This window comes from Medicago sativa, chromosome 4, assembly GCF_051527215.1.
Source record: "Medicago sativa cultivar Bolivia chromosome 4, Bolivia_mono, whole genome shotgun sequence".
NCBI lineage: Eukaryota > Viridiplantae > Streptophyta > Magnoliopsida > Fabales > Fabaceae > Medicago > Medicago sativa.
Window position 1 is genome coordinate 11,804,654 of NC_140752.1, and position 17,274 is coordinate 11,821,927.

General features: G+C 33.2%; 1 protein-coding gene across 1 annotated transcript; it reads right to left on the reverse strand.

The window, feature by feature from the left end:
* Positions 1 to 533: 533 nt before the first annotated feature.
* Positions 534 to 14,789, reverse strand: LOC146926344 (beta-glucosidase 13-like). The gene is made up of 15 exons (XM_085758715.1): positions 14,637 to 14,789; positions 10,637 to 10,698; positions 8,656 to 8,759; positions 7,785 to 7,851; positions 7,026 to 7,084; positions 6,738 to 6,813; positions 6,569 to 6,646; positions 6,391 to 6,478; positions 2,458 to 2,751; positions 2,198 to 2,363; positions 1,755 to 1,830; positions 1,602 to 1,636; positions 1,436 to 1,535; positions 1,108 to 1,216; positions 534 to 991 (listed from the first exon to the last, which is right to left on the reverse strand). Exons 1-15 carry the CDS (start codon positions 14,651 to 14,653, stop codon positions 808 to 810), a joined length of 1,515 nt encoding a protein of 504 aa, XP_085614841.1. The 5' UTR covers positions 14,654 to 14,789; the 3' UTR covers positions 534 to 807.
* Between the last annotated feature and the right edge of the window lie 2,485 nt (positions 14,790 to 17,274).

A 17,274-nucleotide genomic window follows, 5' to 3' on the forward strand; every position in this document is an offset into this window, starting at 1 on the left:
TGATCAATAAATATTTGCTTATGAAACAAATCTAAATTAATTATTACAAAACAGAACATGATTAAAAATGTACGCATTTGTAACACATATAAATAATTGTTAATTAAGAAAACAAATTCCAGATTTTTATTAAAAAACAACAAATCCAAGACTTTTTTTGACAAAAATAAATGATATTCATTCATTTAAATAGATATAGTACATTCATACAATGCAAATTTGCTAAAAACAAAAAAGGATGAATTTGCGAACAAACTCACATCATCCATGTTAATAGCATAAAACGACAAAGTACAAAAGCCTACACATATGACTATATTAAAGTCTCCGGAATACCCATGTATCCAGATCTGCAACGTGGAGGACGTCAAATTCATTGATTGAATCTGCATTGGATCGAAACTGATATGACAATCTAAACTAAACCAAGACCTGAGCGAAACAAGAAAGGCAAACAACGCCACACAAATGCGCAAACACACTCACGTCGCACTAAGACCACTAAATCACAAAATAAAAGAACGAAATAAATGTGAAAATCACTTATTTTAATAAAAAAAGGAAAGAGAAAAACGAGATACATGGGGTGATTTTGGATCAAAAAATGACCTTAAATCACCCCTCTTTATTGATGAAGAAGAAGAAACTAGAGTTTTGCTGACGACTTACAAGAAAGAAATGAAAAAGAGAGACTAGAGTACACTTGTGTTGAAAACACAAAAAAAATAACAACAAATTCAAGATTAAAGTTGCTCGTAGTTAATGACAAAGCTCACACAGTATTATTGGTGGTCATGATGACATGCATCAACCAATAATTCTATTATGTTCAAGAAACTTCCTAAACCACCGGGCAGAGAGCCTAGGGTGTCTTCTAAGATCATTGTCATAATCAACAAAGTTAATTCCAAAACGCACAGTGTATCCGTCATTCCATTCAAAGTTGTCCAAAAGGGACCATGCAAAGTATCCTTTTACATTCACACCTTGCCTTCACACAAAAAACCAAAAAACAACAATATAGTTAAAATTAAATGCATAAAACTAAAAAATTAGAGTGCGAAAATAATATAATTGATTCTGATTTAAGTAAATAGAGGGTGCTACCTCATTGCAGATAAAAGATAATATAGATGACGATAAAAGTAATCAATTCTGTTAGTATCCATGAGCGCCTCTTCGAGTGATAGTGTAGGATCATTGACTTCATTCATACCTATGATTTAAATTTATTAGAATTTTCAAATTTTAGTTTATTAGACACTGAAAAAAGGAGAACGAAATACACTATGAGAGAATATTAGAAGTATTTGCTTTTTTTAATGACAATTAGTAGATTTAATATAAAAAATGATTGATATATACATAATATATTTTCTTAAATTTTATGTTAGACGTAAATAAAAAAAATAAAAGAATGTATTATAAATATTACCATTTTCTGTTATGATAATCGTAGGATTGTTATACTTTTCCTTTGTGTACAACAGTAGGTCCTGAATCCCCTTTGGACAAACATATAGCCAAGTTGCAGCCTGCACATATTGTTTAGTAATCAATCAAATAAGATGTAACAATAATCTCAAGAGAGTCTTACTCACCCATGCTCCAATGTATGTCCCATCTTTATTCTTATCTGTCATGAATCATACCAGAAAACAATTTATGTCAAACAAGGAATCATAGCACACATTGATTTTTCTATTAATGATGTATGCCATCTTCATTAGGAGTGGTAAGAAAGGTGTTCTTACCTGTTAAAGTCACATTAACAGTATTGAAAACACTATTGACACCGTCAGCGCCGCCTGATCCAGACTGTATAGGAATTGGTTTCGTTCATAGTCACACGGTTCGCAATTCGCCTCGGTACGTGGTACGGGTTCGGGTACGCGGTTCTTCACTCGCAAAGAATTCGCCTCTGGTGGGGCCAGTGCACATTACTTTTGCAATTAAAGTAATATTTGCATGTTGTGCTGGTGGGGCCAGTAGCTCGTCACTTTAATAAAAGTGATGTTTCGCTTCCCCAGGCCGATTAATTAGTTCAAATTTTTATTTTTGAGAGCTGGTTCTCTGGTTCGTTATATATGACGAATTTCAGTCGAATTCTAAGCGAACCAGTTCGTTAAAGAACCGCGAACCGGTTCGTTCGAACCCGGTTCGCGGTTCGTGGTGGACCCAGCGAATTCTGTGACTATGGTTTCGTTGCATTGGCAGCATACATGCTGGTGTAGTAATTGATTCCAATAAAATCATATGACCCAATAAGACTCTTAGATTGCTCTGCAGTGAACGTTGGTAAATCTGGCACATAAGACACCAAGCTTACTGGATACTTTCCTGTTGTTAGCGGCTGTATAAACCTGTAAACAGATAAAAAAGATTTCAAATTATACGGTCCCAATTTTGTCGTGATCCATGGTTGTTGTAGAAACGGTCAAAAAGTATAGTGGTTACCATCCAAACATGAAATCAAGGGCGTCTTCGGCAGCTTTTAGATCTAATGGGTCAGTTGAGTATGGTTTAAACCAGTGAGAGTTTAATCCAATGCCTATTATACCATTTTGAGCCTGATATGTGGTTTTATACAATTCGAAAACAGCTGCATGAGCAAGAAGTTGGTTGTGTGTGGCCTGGTACCAATCTGATGTATTCAAAGTGTAAGAGAATGGCTCATTAAAAGTAACCCAATGCTTTACTCTGTCTCCAAATTCCTTGAAGCATATATCCACGAAGTCCTTAAAATCATCTCTGCATATAGAAATTAAACAATCAACTATATGAATAAAAAAAATGTCATAATGCTCTATCCTCAATTTATTATTTCTTGAATGAAAATTTTGTTGATGTATAATTCATATTCTAATGTTAGTTAGTTGTGGATAAATCAACTATGTTGTTGGTTGGTTGGTTAGTTAGTAACTAACTAGTTAGTTAGTTGGTTAGTGGCTTGTAGAGCAAGTAACTCAATTTAGCATATAAGTACTTGTTTTGTATTCAGTTGATATATCACATACATATATATCACTCATATTTCTCATATCTATCACATTTAATAATAAAGAGTTTCATCGTCCTTTGTAGTTTTCTCTCTAAAGTGTGAGGCTTTGTTTGGGAGTTTGGAGGGGAAGGGAGGGGAGGGCTTTGGGGGGTTGGAAATATATAGAAAAATGGACAAAAAATTCACATTTTTTGAAAGAACAATTTTTTAGAGAATGATAAACTAATACTTATGATTAATATACTTTTAATTTTAAGAATATAATAACAACATAGATTGGATTTGAAAAATTCATATAAACCCTCCATAACTGTTGTGAAAGTGACTCAAAATTGGAGTTTGGAGACCAAAAATTGATGTTTGCTGAAAGTACAAATCGGGGCCCGAATGGAAAAAATCGGGGGCCGATTTTGGCTGTCTTTGGGAGCAGTTTGGTACTGGAAAAATCGGCGCCCGAATGGTAAAAATCGGGGCTCGATTTTGCGTGCTGTTATTTTTCAGGAACGTATTTTTTGGGCCAGATTTGGTACAATTTTATGGGAGTTTCTTTTACTATAAATATAGGCATTGTATCAGTGTAAACCTTGAGATAGAGGGGGCTGAAACAAGGGTTTAGAAAGGCAACAACAAAACTAGGGTTTGTATAGAGTTTGTCTCTTTGAAACAAACACTAGGTTTTGAGGGTTGATTCACCTTGGGAAACACTATTAGGATTGAGTCTCTTGGTTACGGGAAGAGGCTGGGATTTGGGTAGAATTAGGCGGGAGACTTATTCTTGTAATCCATCTCTTTTGTAACGTTACTCATCATATAGTGGAACGGAGGGCTGCTCTCTCCCCCAGACTAGGTCAATTTGGACCGAACTGGGTAAACAGATTCTTTGTGTTCTCTCTTCTTCTTTTCTCTTGCTATGTTGTTTTCTACTTTTGGCTTGTGATTATAACTGTTCTATTCACTTTGATTATTGGTTGCTTTATTATCCCTTGCTCCACACATCAAGTTGTTATTGGTGTGAGTTTCTCATCGAATTCGCAACAATTGGCGCCCACCGTGGGGCAAGGTCAAAGGATAATCTAGTACCATGGGTTCGAAGTGGGATATTGAGAAGTTTACCGGAGATAACGATTTTGGGTTATGGAAGGTAAAGATGGAAGCGGTGTTAATACAGCAAAAGTGTGAGAAAGCTTTGAAGGGTGAAGGTGCGTTACCGGTCACCATGTCACGTGCGGAGAAGACCGAGATGGTGGACAAGGCCAGGAGTGCCATTGTCTTGTTCCTCGGAGATAAAGTTTTGAGAGAAGCAACAAAGGATACAACCGCGGCATCGATGTGGTCAAAGTTCGAATATTTGTATATGACAAAGTCTTTGGCTCGTCGGCAATTCCTAAAGCAACAACTTTACTTATTCAGGATGGTAAAGTTAAAGGCCGTCATGGAGCTACTTGTGGAGTTCAACAAAATCATTGGTGATTTGGAGAACATTGAGGTGCGTCTTGAGGATGCGGGTGCTCTGATGGTGTGGTGTTGTTTGGATGAAGAAGGTGATGTTGGTCACCTTGGGATTGATGCCTAGTGGAGCGGTGTTCGTCTGGAGAGACGTTAAACACTCAACATCAGCCTGGAGAGGCGGTGGTAAGAATACTCATGATCAGTCTGGAGAGGCGGAGGCAACAATACTCATGATCTACCTGTTGAGGTGGAGTTTCAAGGTTGAAGACATAATGGGATGTACGCATTTGCTAGTTGAGGTAAAGTACGCTCAGCTTGAGGTGGAGTTGAACACACCGGTAATGGTACGGCTATGGAGGACCTTGGGTGCTATGCTCTATGGTGAGCAAGGGATTTCTTCATAAGGTTGAAGAATGTACTGCACAGCTTGCGGGATTACCCTAAAAAAAGGCCAAGGGTGATTGGATGCAAGGAGACCTTCAAGGAAGCGGGAGATGTCCTGTGTTGAAGATGTCACGGTGAATGCTTGTGGGACTACCTAAAATACCTAGCGTAGTTAGACTGCAAGGACCTTCGAGAAGGCGGAAGACATTCCGAGGGCTGAAGGGATGGGAGGTGTATACTTGTGGATTACTCTAAAAGCCAAGGGTGATTGGGAACAAGTAGATCTTCAAGGAAGCGGGAGATGTCTCGTGTTGAAGAGGTTATGGTAAAGGCTTGTGGAACTACCTAAAATTCCTGGCGTAGTTAGACTGCAAGTACCTTCGAGAAGGCGGAAGACATTCCGATGGCTGAAGGGATTAGGGTGTAAACTTGTGGAGCTACTTGGTGTAGTGGGAACAAGGGAAAGAGCAGCAAGGTGTTGATGTTAAATGGGCATCATCACTAATTTGGAGTCAAGGTGGAGATTGTTGTGAAAGTGACTCAAAATTGGAGTTTGGAGACCAAAAATTGATGTTTGCTGAAAGTACAAATCGGGGCCCGAATGGCAAAAATCGGGGGCCGATTTTGGCTGTCTTTGGGAGCAGTTTGGTACTGGAAAAATCGGTGCCCGAATGGTAAAAATCGGGGCCCGATTTTGCGTGCTGTTATTTTTCAGGAACGTATTTTTTGGGCCAGATTTGGTACAATTTTATGGGAGTTTCTTTTACTATAAATATAGGCATTGTATCAGTGTAAACCTTGAGATAGAGGGGGCTGAAACAAGGGTTTAGAAAGGCAACAACAAAACTAGGGTTTGTATAGAGTTTGTCTCTTTGAAACAAACACTAGGTTTTGAGGGTTGATTCACCTTGGGAAACACTATTAGGATTGAGTCTCTTGGTTACGGGAAGAGGCTGGGATTTGGGTAGAATTAGGCGGGAGACTTATTCTTGTAATCCATCTCTTTTGTAACGTTACTCATCATATAGTGGAACGGAGGGCTGCTCTCTCCCCCAAACTAGGTCAATTTGGACCGAACTGGGTAAACAGATTCTTTGTGTTCTCTCTTCTTCTTTTCTCTTGCTATGTTGTTTTCTACTTTTGGCTTGTGATTATAACTGTTCTATTCACTTTGATTATTGGTTGCTTTATTATCCCTTGCTCCACACATCAAGTTGTTATTGGTGTGAGTTTCTCATCGAATTCGCAACAATAACCCCCCAAAACCCTCCCCCAATACAATTTTTGAGTTCCCCCAAATGAGGGAGATTTTTTATTATGAGTAAAAAATTAACCTCCAAAGCCCTCTCCTTCCAATGTCTTATATTTCTTCCACTTGCTCCTTCCTTTTTTCCAAAACCCTCCCCTCCCCTCCCCTCCAAACTCCCAAACAAAGCCTGAGTGTATGGAGATCATTCTAATCGCAGTACAAAACGTTCTGAAGTATCCAAAACATTCTAATCTTTTTCTCAATTTTGTATGTGCATTTTTTATCAAATTTGTGTCATGATACTTACAAAATATTCGTGCTGACAAAGCCTCCATACTCATCTTGTAAGGCCTGGGGAAGATCCCAATGAAAAAGGGTCACATATGGTATTTGACCTGGATCAATAATTCCATCAATTTGTATTATTATGAATATGAACATCATGAATATGATATACTAATAAAGTATGGAATATAATGCATTACCATTAGCAAGTAGCTCATTGATCAGGTTGTTGTAAAATATGATTCCTGCTTGGTTTACACCGCCACTTAGTTTTCCTTCTGCATATTTGTTAGAGTTGTTAATGCATATGGAAGATACAACCAGTTGAAACTCATTAATGATGTAAGCAAATTAAACATTTTCTATTACTTGGCAATATCCTTGGCCAAGATATGGAGAATCTGTATGCATCTGTATTCATATTCTTCATGATTTGAACATCTTCCTATTAAGATGTAAAAATGGTTAACACATATACTAGAAGAAAAAAAAATAGAGATTCATAAAGTAAAATCTATACATCTTTTTTTACATTGTCAATCTATTATTACCTTTTGATCACTAAAATTATTTGATTTATTTAAGGACTAAAATGATTTGATCTACAATTACAATTTGTATCAATTAATCTGAAATTATATATCACATTAGAGGTACCTTATAACGATGATAGTGATCAATAGCTACATCTGCATTCTTTCCATCCTTTACCATCCCTGTATGCAGTTGCACCAATTACCACATTAGAAGAAAAATATGATTCCACCCATTAGCCACATGGAGTGGCATTAGAGTTATCAAATTAATTATATATATTTGTCGTTGTTTCTGTTTCTTTTCTTCAATATCTAACAGGAAATAACTACAACAAAAAAAATCTATTAGAATTCTAGTACAAAAACTTGTGTTGTCATTAATATTTTTATTTTACACTATCGGTAGAAATTGTGTGTGTTAAGCACGTCTTACATCTTACGTGTACAAACATGAAGTCCTATGACTTGTCTATAAACTCTATATATCTTGAGACTTATTTACATTCATCAAAACATATAAATCATCTGAAAGTTTGGTAATAAATTAAAGTCTCATTTCTTGTTCATGTAGACTGATTATAATTGAGGGTATGAGTAGCTGAATAGGGTTGACCAAATAGATAAAAAAAAATTGAAGGTCTTGGGTTTAACTCTGAACGAGTCCAGAGTTTCCACCACGACACCGTCCAAATCACACCACTACAACCATGATAAACCACCATGCAAACCAACACCACCATTGAACCACCTGGGAACCACCACTACCTACCAATTAGGTGTGGTCATGATTTGTAAGGCACTTGTGGCCTATCCACTAACTAGGTTTTTGGCTAGATAGTATCAATAAAACTATAATTATCGAAGGAAAAAAAATATATACCTGGTGTATGGGCAAATATATCCCATGTACCAATTCCTCTTCCGTCTTCATGTACAGCACCTTCATACTACATTATCAACACAAAAATTATACCGTTGACATATTAACCTCAAATTCTTAAGATTCAATAATATAACTCATACATAATCAATACTCCATAATATAAATCTGATACATCATTTATTCAATAAATCAGTGAAATGAATATTTTCTTATATTTTAGACCGGAAGAAGTATTACTTTCTATAAATTTCTGGACTTTCAAGCATTTATTTTAAAGAAATTTTTGTGTGAACTCTCACCCAACACATCATTCTTACATCTGTCCAATTAAAACATGACACATATTATTAAACTAAAAGAATATATAATTTTTATTTAAGAAATGGAAACTGGGTCCATTTACTGACTCTCTCTTTGGCCATGGTTCATTCTGTCTCTAACAATGGTGAAACTTAAATTGAACTATGTTTTACAATTTTTGTCCAAATCCTTCTTTTATGCCCTTTCTGCTATTCCAAGTGTTGTGCCTCCTCTTACGAGGAAATCAAAATTGAACAATTTCACAATTTGAGTCTATTTATCAATTTAAGTAAACAATTGAGAAAAAAATAAACCCAAAGCAAAAACTGAAAAGTTTTCTTGTAGTGATTCACAAGACATACCCTTCCGGAAAGAATGATGTGTTGGGTGAGAGTTCACCTAAGAATTTCTCTTTATTTAATACATGTTTTTTCTTTGGCCAATCTTATAGCATTAGGAATTAAACATAATTTTTTTGGTGCAAGACCATTACAAAAAGCAAAAGCATACGCAATGATTATGCATATTTCCACATGCATAGTAACATTCACAATGTTACAAAACGTACCTGGTAATTGGAGGAGCCAGTACCAAAAACAAAACCTTCCGGAAAACTGCTCCGATTTAGCTCAAAACTGTCAGCATAAATAGAGGCAATAACAGGTTCCGCCCCTAAAATAAACATTAAAGAAATTATTAAGAGAAAAAAAATTATAATGTTAATAAAAATATTTTATTGTTCTTGGTTTTGTCAATGTTGATAACTTTTTAAGATTCACGTGAGTTCTTTTCTTAAAATAAAAAATGATGAATCATTTGAAACTTTTAAAAACATTTGCAAAAGAGTTCAGAATGAAAAAGATGCAAAAATCATCTTAGTAATAAGTGATCATGGAGAAGAATTTGAAAATGAACCTTCAAGGTATTTTTTTTTTATGAGAATGACATCTCTCATAATTTTTTCCATCCAAGAACTCCTCGATAGAATGGGGTTGTCGAAAGAAAAAATAGAACATTGGAAGAAATGGATAGAAAACATTTAAATGAAAAAAAAATTGGGCTAAGCAGCAGCGAAGCTAGCAAAAAATTTGCACAGGAGCCAACTATAAATAAAAAAATAAAATATTTTAAAACCAACATAGTAAACTTAAGGATAAAATACTTTTTTAGGTTTAGCCTCTAAACAAAATTTACTCAATTTTTGTCTCAATTTTTTAAAATTTACATAAAAAAGTGTTTTTAGTCTTGGATTTAATCTCTATGACAAAAATTAAACAAAATCTTAGTAAATTAACTTAAAAATCGCAAGTGTTGTTGAGATTAAAAACAAAATAATATGAAAATTAGCTAATACATAAAAATTAACTTTGAGCATCAACAAATGATAAATATTGACAATAACTATTTAAAAAAGTTGGACAAAATATGTTTCAAGAAGCCAATTTTATCTATGATTGATTGTTTACAAAATAAAATGATAATGTCCTCTCCAATGTAAACAATTAGATTATTTGCAAGAGACTTACTGCCCATTTAATATGTTTATGACTATTGTCTTGATAATTTTAATTGTTAAAAAAGTTTTCTCTATAGTTGTTATTGCGATTGGAAATACCAGACAATTACAAATAAATCTATCAATCATGCAGTAAATTTTTACTTTATTATTTATGCTAATTTTCGACAACTGAACTTGATTGGGGTAGCTCAATGTTTATTAATTATTTGAGGTAGCTAGATATAAATACATACCAACTAATTCAAAACTAATATATTTTTTGGGGTAGCCAAGGCTACCCCTTGTATATGAAGGGCTACGCCCCTAGGGCTAAGGACATCATCACTTCAGTGTGAGAAGAACATCAGGGTGAAACTGGACATCCCAACTAGGTCGGCACCCCCAAGAAACTCCCTTCGTCTGCCATTCACTCATAAGAGGAGGGGTGGGGGTGGACGTGTCAAACCAAAACCCTCTTAAAAAGGTCAAAATAAAGAAACAAATAATGGGAGAAAAAAGTTACAGAAAACGAACAAGTTGATAATCCAAATTGGTCCCTAAAGAAATCCTCTTGTTCGCTTTTTGTAACTTTTTTTTCTCCCCCTTTCTTTGTTTTCTTTATTTTTACCTTTTTAAGAGGGTTCTAATAAAAAGAGGCAATGAATCCTACAAAACGGTATCGTGAACGGTGTTACCATGATTAGTTACTTTGTCCACACAACCATGACCTTTCCCCGAAAACAAGAATGAAACAATAGATTCATCCATAAACATCAAATGTGGTCGATGAGTATCACATTGATTCTTGAACGCAATTCTAGATTATGAATTGCTCATTCACCTAATGTTATACAATATAGAAACTTCATTGAGAAGAATTTGAAGGTGGACTCTTAGAAAACTCCATTGAGGAGAATTTTGGTCTAACTATTTAATCTCTAACATTGCTAAAATAAAAACTTTTAGTCATATATTCCAAAAAGCAAAATTATATTTAAGGCAAATCAAAATTACTCAACATGAAATACAAATACAAATAATTATATATCACCTGATTGCACCGTACTTGACGATATTTCCGAATGTGGTCTCTTTCTCTTTGAAGGGGGTGGTCTGTTGAAAGCTCCAAATTAGGCATTTTAAATAGTTATGGAAGACATTTTTAATAAAATAACGTTATAAAGTTGAGGATTATACTTGCTTGATCACAACATCACATGATTTTATTTAGGCACATATATAGATGGGAAAATGTAAAATTGAAACACTTAAATAATATGTTATTGTAAATAAATAAATAAAGGTTTAATTATTTTTTAGGTTCCTAAATTATTTGGAAATTATAAATAGATTTTTAAATTAGAAAAGTTTGTAATCAAATCCTTAAACTAATTTTTTTCTTGCAATTAGATCAATTAGTTAGACTCTTGTTAGTCAACATGTAATAAAAGAGCATAATTGCAAAAAATGTATTCTTAAATTCAATTTTGACTGAAATTGAAGTTTAACTCGCTATTTTAAAATTCGGAATTTTAGCCTCACTGTTTTATAATTTTTAGGATTTGTTGACCCCTAAAATCCTGAAAAAATATATTATAGGGGGAAAATCTTGAAAATATATAATACAGTGGGGTTAAAATTTGGATTTCAAAATAGGGTGTTAAAATCTAATTTCAATCAAAATAAGAGCGTCAAAACTAAATTTAAGCCAAAAAATATAATAGTTCAAGGACATGATTGTATTTTTTTTTAGTATATGGACCTATTTAAAAATCCTCAAGTAGTTTAAGGACCTACAATGCGATATATATAAATATATTAATGTTTATAAATGTAATTATCTAATTATCTGCAAAAGGAGAGAGCTGAGAGAGGGGAGCGAGATATGAAAAAGAGAATGCGAGATAAAAGAGATGATATATAGATAGAAGAGAGAATATATGAAAGGGGGAGAAGAGAGAGAATCAACTTTAGAGAGGATGGGAGAGGGAGAGAGAAGAGATGAAATGAGAGGGAGAGTTTAGAAAAGAATATTTATTTTGCATCTCTCTCTTGTTTATCTCCCACTCAGAGGGAGAAGAAATATGGTAGAGAGAGGAAAGTTGAAAAAAGAGAATGTATAGAAGATAGGAGAGAGACATACTCAACGAATTTTCCCCTCATTTATCTCTTTCACCGTATTCTTTCATCTATATCCACTTTATCTCATTCTCTCTTTCATATCTCTCTTTAATCTCTAGTACATCTCTTTTCAATATCTTTTTTCTCTATTTCCCTTTATTATATCTCTATCATATTTTGTCTTACTCTGATATGGTGATAGACGATAGAACTATGCATAATAAATAATATGTCTAACTAACAAAAGTGTAATTGATGAAGCTAATTACAAAAAATATTGTAGTTTAGGGACTTGATTACAAACTTTTTTTTTGTTTAGGGATAAAATATTTCAAGGACCTATAAAATAATTAAACGCCATAATCAAATGATAAGTATTTTTATGTATGTGTGCTTAAATATATTTTATTTGTGGTTGTGCCCATACAATTAATTCTCCATAATGTTTACTGGCACATCTAAGACCATCAGCGACAGAGCACTCCATTTTGGGCGCTAGGTCATGCATGTACACGTCATCTATTTTTTTAATTTTCAACAATATTACTTAATAAGCACCCAATCTCTCCAACCCAGCACCTCAGGAAAAAAGTTAATAAATAGATCCTATTAATAACTCAATGTCGTTGTATTTCAAAAAAGTTTATTGGTTTGTTTACAATTTATTACATATGCCCCACGAAAATTAAAGAGAGAGAGGGTGCTTATATAGCCACCATTCTTTACAAGCACCAAACATTTTCTCTCCACAATAAAGGTGCTTATTAATTACGGTGCTAAATAGGTGAAGCACCTAGCATTGTGGATGCTCTAATATCATTTGGGAGGTCTATTTAAAACAAACGCTAATTTAAGGGGTTGTCTAATATATACCCAAACCAACGGTGGATCATCATATTTTTAATAAATTTTAATAAAATAATATAAAAATGGAAAACTTCCATCTTTGGATCATTTTTAAAAGGTCCATGTTAAACACATCTTTAATGTTACTATTAACTTTAAAAGTAAAAGATAAAATAAAACAAAATATTTTATCATATGTCTCATTATCATGTGTACCAAACGGACCCTAAAAATAATGAAAAATAATAAATTATACTACCTCCGTCCCTAATTATAAGACCCTTTTGAAAAAAAAATTTGTCCCTTTTTATAAGACCCCTTTGCTATTTCCAACTACATTAATTATTTCTTTACATACATGCCCCTATTTATCATACATCTTTTTCTTCAATTAGCAATAAATAACATATGGAAAACATAAACTAACTCTCTCTCTTAAGGATAAAATTGTAAAAACAATACTCCCTCCGTTCCTTTTTAAGTGTCACTTTTGGAGAAAATTTTTGTTTCAAATTAACTGTCACTTACAAAGTTCAATGCAACATTAAATGTTGTTTTACCATTATTACCCTTAGTTATTTATTGTGGAGAGAGAAGTATATGAAAGAAGATATTAAATGAATAAGGTCATTATGGTAAAAGTATAAATTATTGTATCAAAATTGTATCAAAAGTAGTAACATTTATTTATTGTCTTGGTATGTGTAAAATGTCAAAATGTGACAATTAAAAAGGAACAGAGGTAGTAGTAATTACTAACAACTTTAATACAAATATCCACTTTCTTAATTCCCGTGATTTTAGCAAAAGGGTCTTATATATAGGGACGGAGGTAGTAGAAAATATGTTAATCCAGTATATTCTCAATTTGGTTCTTAAATTATAGAAATATATACTACTCCCTCCATTCCTTTTTATTTGATGTTTTAGCTCTTAAGTTTTATTTCAAAATATTTGATGTTTTAGAATTGTTGGTATTGTTTGTCCAATTTTACCCTTATCACAATTAATTACGTTATGAAAAAATTAATTACGTTATCAATTGTTGGTATACTCCCACAATTATTTTTTGGATGAAAAAATTGTATACTCCCACATTCATTTTTTGGAAGTGTAAGTAATAAATGTATTGAAATTAGAATTGTATACTCCCACTGTTCATTTAAGAAGATTTGGAATTTGAGAAGAAAAAAGCAAGGAGTAATCATGGCAGCCAAAAAATAAAATAAGGGTATTGTAGTCCAATTCTACAACTATTTTCATTCTTTAATGATTCCTTAATATGTGTGTAATCAGCTAAAACATCAAATAAAAAGGAATGGAGGGAGTAATGATTAGTATGTTTATTTCTACAGTTTTAGATTAAATTGACGAGAGAATGATAGTTTAAAAACCAAATTAATGGTTAATTAATGAAAAATGTGCTTGTTGTCAAGATCAACATGAATTAAGGATTCTACTTGAGTGTCATTAATTTTAGTGGCATAGGTCGGTAGCTGACCAACCCACGTCCTAAAACAATCGATTGTACAAAAACCCAAACCGAGAAAGAGCATAAAATTGAGAAATATTCCAAGCAAAATTATTGTAACCGTGGTCGCTAAAGAACTGAAAACAACATCATATTAAAAAACATAAAAAATATATGAATATAAGATGCAAGACGAAACCAGCGATGAAAATCACCAACTCTATACATAATACTCCCTCCGTTCCTTTTTAAGTGTCACTTTTGGAGAATTTTTTTGTTCCTATTTAAGTGTCACTTTACATAGTTCAATGCAAAAATAAATGTTATTTTACTAATATTACCCTTATTTATTATTATGGAGAGAGAAATATATGTAATGATCCATTAAATAAATAAGGTTATTATAGTAAAAATAGAACTTATTGTATCAAAAGTAACAACATTTATTGATTGTCTTGGTTTGTGTAAAATGTCAAAATGTGACAATTAAAAAGGAACGGAGGTAGTAACATTCAAGATCGAACTTCACAAAAAAAAGAGTTGAATTTTAAAGTCTCCAATATTAAAAAGAGTTGATATCGACTAATATTTTTACAAAGGTGCAAAACTATACCTGATCACATTCCTCATTGTTTGGGACTGCCGTGGGATATCTATGAAATATAACTAAGGATTCGAAATCAATTGTTGCTTGTTTAAGTGCATGTATTCGGGTATATATAGGAGAGGAAATAATATGGATGGAGGCTAAATTGATTCTTAGAAACACAACCACCTACCACTGGAGAGAGAGAGACTAAGAATGGAAAGAGACAGATAAGATAGAAAATAGAGATTAAAAATAAATGTGTATTACTATTAAACGAGCGCTGAAATATTAAAATTGCACTTAATAAACGAGTAAGAGTTTGTAAATGAGTAAATAGGCTATTACCCTATGAAATTGTAAGTTTTGTCAATTATCCTCCTGAAATTAACAAAACTTCAATTACCCCTTGAAAGTTAGGGGGCTGAAATATTTGTAGTTTTTTTTTCTTATGGCCAAAATGGCAACTTCGTGAAAGTTAAGGGGCGAAAACTACTATTAAGCCTAAGAAAAACTATTAGGAAAGATTTATAGATTAATGAGTTGGATCTAAATATGGTTTATGATAGCACAATATGACATATTTCGTTTCATGTAGTCGATCCGATTTAGTGGTATAATATTTGGTGGTTGTTGTTGTCTTTTGGAAGCATTAACTCATGCTCAACAACAACTATTATTTTATTTCATGATCAACTACCTCATTTATTAGCCAATGAGATAATCAACTTCCCGTGCGTCCAAGTACTAATTAATTTTTTTTTACCAAAACAAAGTTAACTATTATAATTAATTAATCAATGTTCAATACATGAAGGATAAGAATTAAAAATACGCTAACTAGCCCAAAAACAGTTCGCTCTAGCTAAAGTATGAGCAACCATGTTCGCTTGTCTCCTAACAAACTTAACTTCAAAGTTAGAATGTAAAAATAACTAATAAATAATACTATAAATAATAGCACAAAATTCTGAATCAAGTACTAGTTAATTAAAAAATATGATTAATATAAGCTATGTGAATAGTGTACATCGTAAAATATGAACAATGTTAAGCTTCACGGATGGAGTAGTTAAAAACTGTACATATTGCATATGGCACATGCATGAAATGACATTTTGGACAAGAACATGTAAAGCATGTTAGTTGGCAATACGTTGTATTATTAAATTTTTCAGAAAGTCTTACATCCATTACTCGTTACATATTTTTTAATAGTTTATACATTACTCGTTACATGTTTTTTAATAGTTCATGCAGTTGGCAATACGTTGTGTGTTCCGCTCGTGTTGCATATTCGTGATCTGCTCGTGTTCGGCGAGGAAGTGTTGGTTATGTATTTGCAAGCATCTTTTCTTATAGAAGTTGTGCATATTTTAATGTTAATATGGATCGAGTTTTTATTTTTTTTTTTTAGTTTACAAAGGTTAAAAACTGTGCACAATCAATTATATTATGGACAAAAAAAAATCTTGCATCGATTACTCTCACGTTACATTTTTTTTTAGTCGTTCATACGGTTGGCAATATGTTGTTTGTTATGATTTCAATTATTCAACTAGGATCTTATACGCGATCTGCACATATTCGGCGTCTTTTACATGTGTTTTTGGTAAACCAGTGCTAGTTTTAATTTTATTACATTAAACTAGAAATCATAGAACATATATGCAAAGTTTTCTCAAAAAATGTTTGAGTGTTCATGGTGTTCTTGAGTTACATGAAAAGGATTAAGATACTGCCTTGTTTGACAAGATCAAAAATGTTTTCAGAATCAAAAGGAAGCAAACACTTTAAAGATGATAGTAATGAAATTAAAAGAAAATGATTTGCATTGCATAAATGAAATTGGTACATCAAATTACACATAGATTGTCTTGTTACTCTTTTCTCGCGATAACTTGGATAGTTCGAGCATAAAGAATTTTGTATTTGATCTGTGACCCTTATTTTCCTATGAAAAATTTCTATATACACATAATAAGAAATAACTGAAAAATAACGGTCCTAAACTGCATATCTTCGACGAATCCAACATGACTCCACATGTCTTCAACCTTTAACCTTGCCTCTTCGTAAACAATTTGAATTTTTGATGTCGAAAACCAGATGATTTCAAATATGCCAAGACTCTTTACAATCTGTCGAATGGTGTCATTTCTGGACAAACCAAAAAATGAAGTTTTAGTTTCGACTACAAAATTTCCGGTCGAAAAACCAACATAAAAAACACAGGCTAACAGTGTAGAAGTCCTGGTTGTGCGTTAAAGCGCATTTGCAAGCATGTTAATTGTATTGAGAAATATGAACATTGAACTATTACGAGTTTGGATCCTCGGCAGCCAAATATTCTGCAGCTATCTCTACGCCAAGTATTTCATCCACCTGATTGATCCAACAACAATAAAATAAGAAGAAAAATAAATGAAAAAAAATTCAAGTCAGAATGTTGTTGCACGTTCAGGGGAGATTCTCACCCTAGTGGTGGCCGCTCGACGGCAAAATGGCCAAGCTGTGACATAAGGAAAATAAGGACGTACCTACGGTGGTCAATATCATTCTTGTTGGAGAAGCAGCAACAGACAATCAATGAGTTAAACGATGCAGAGACATATCCCACATTTCTTCAATTAAAACTCACGAGTTTGCAGGTTATATAATCAAA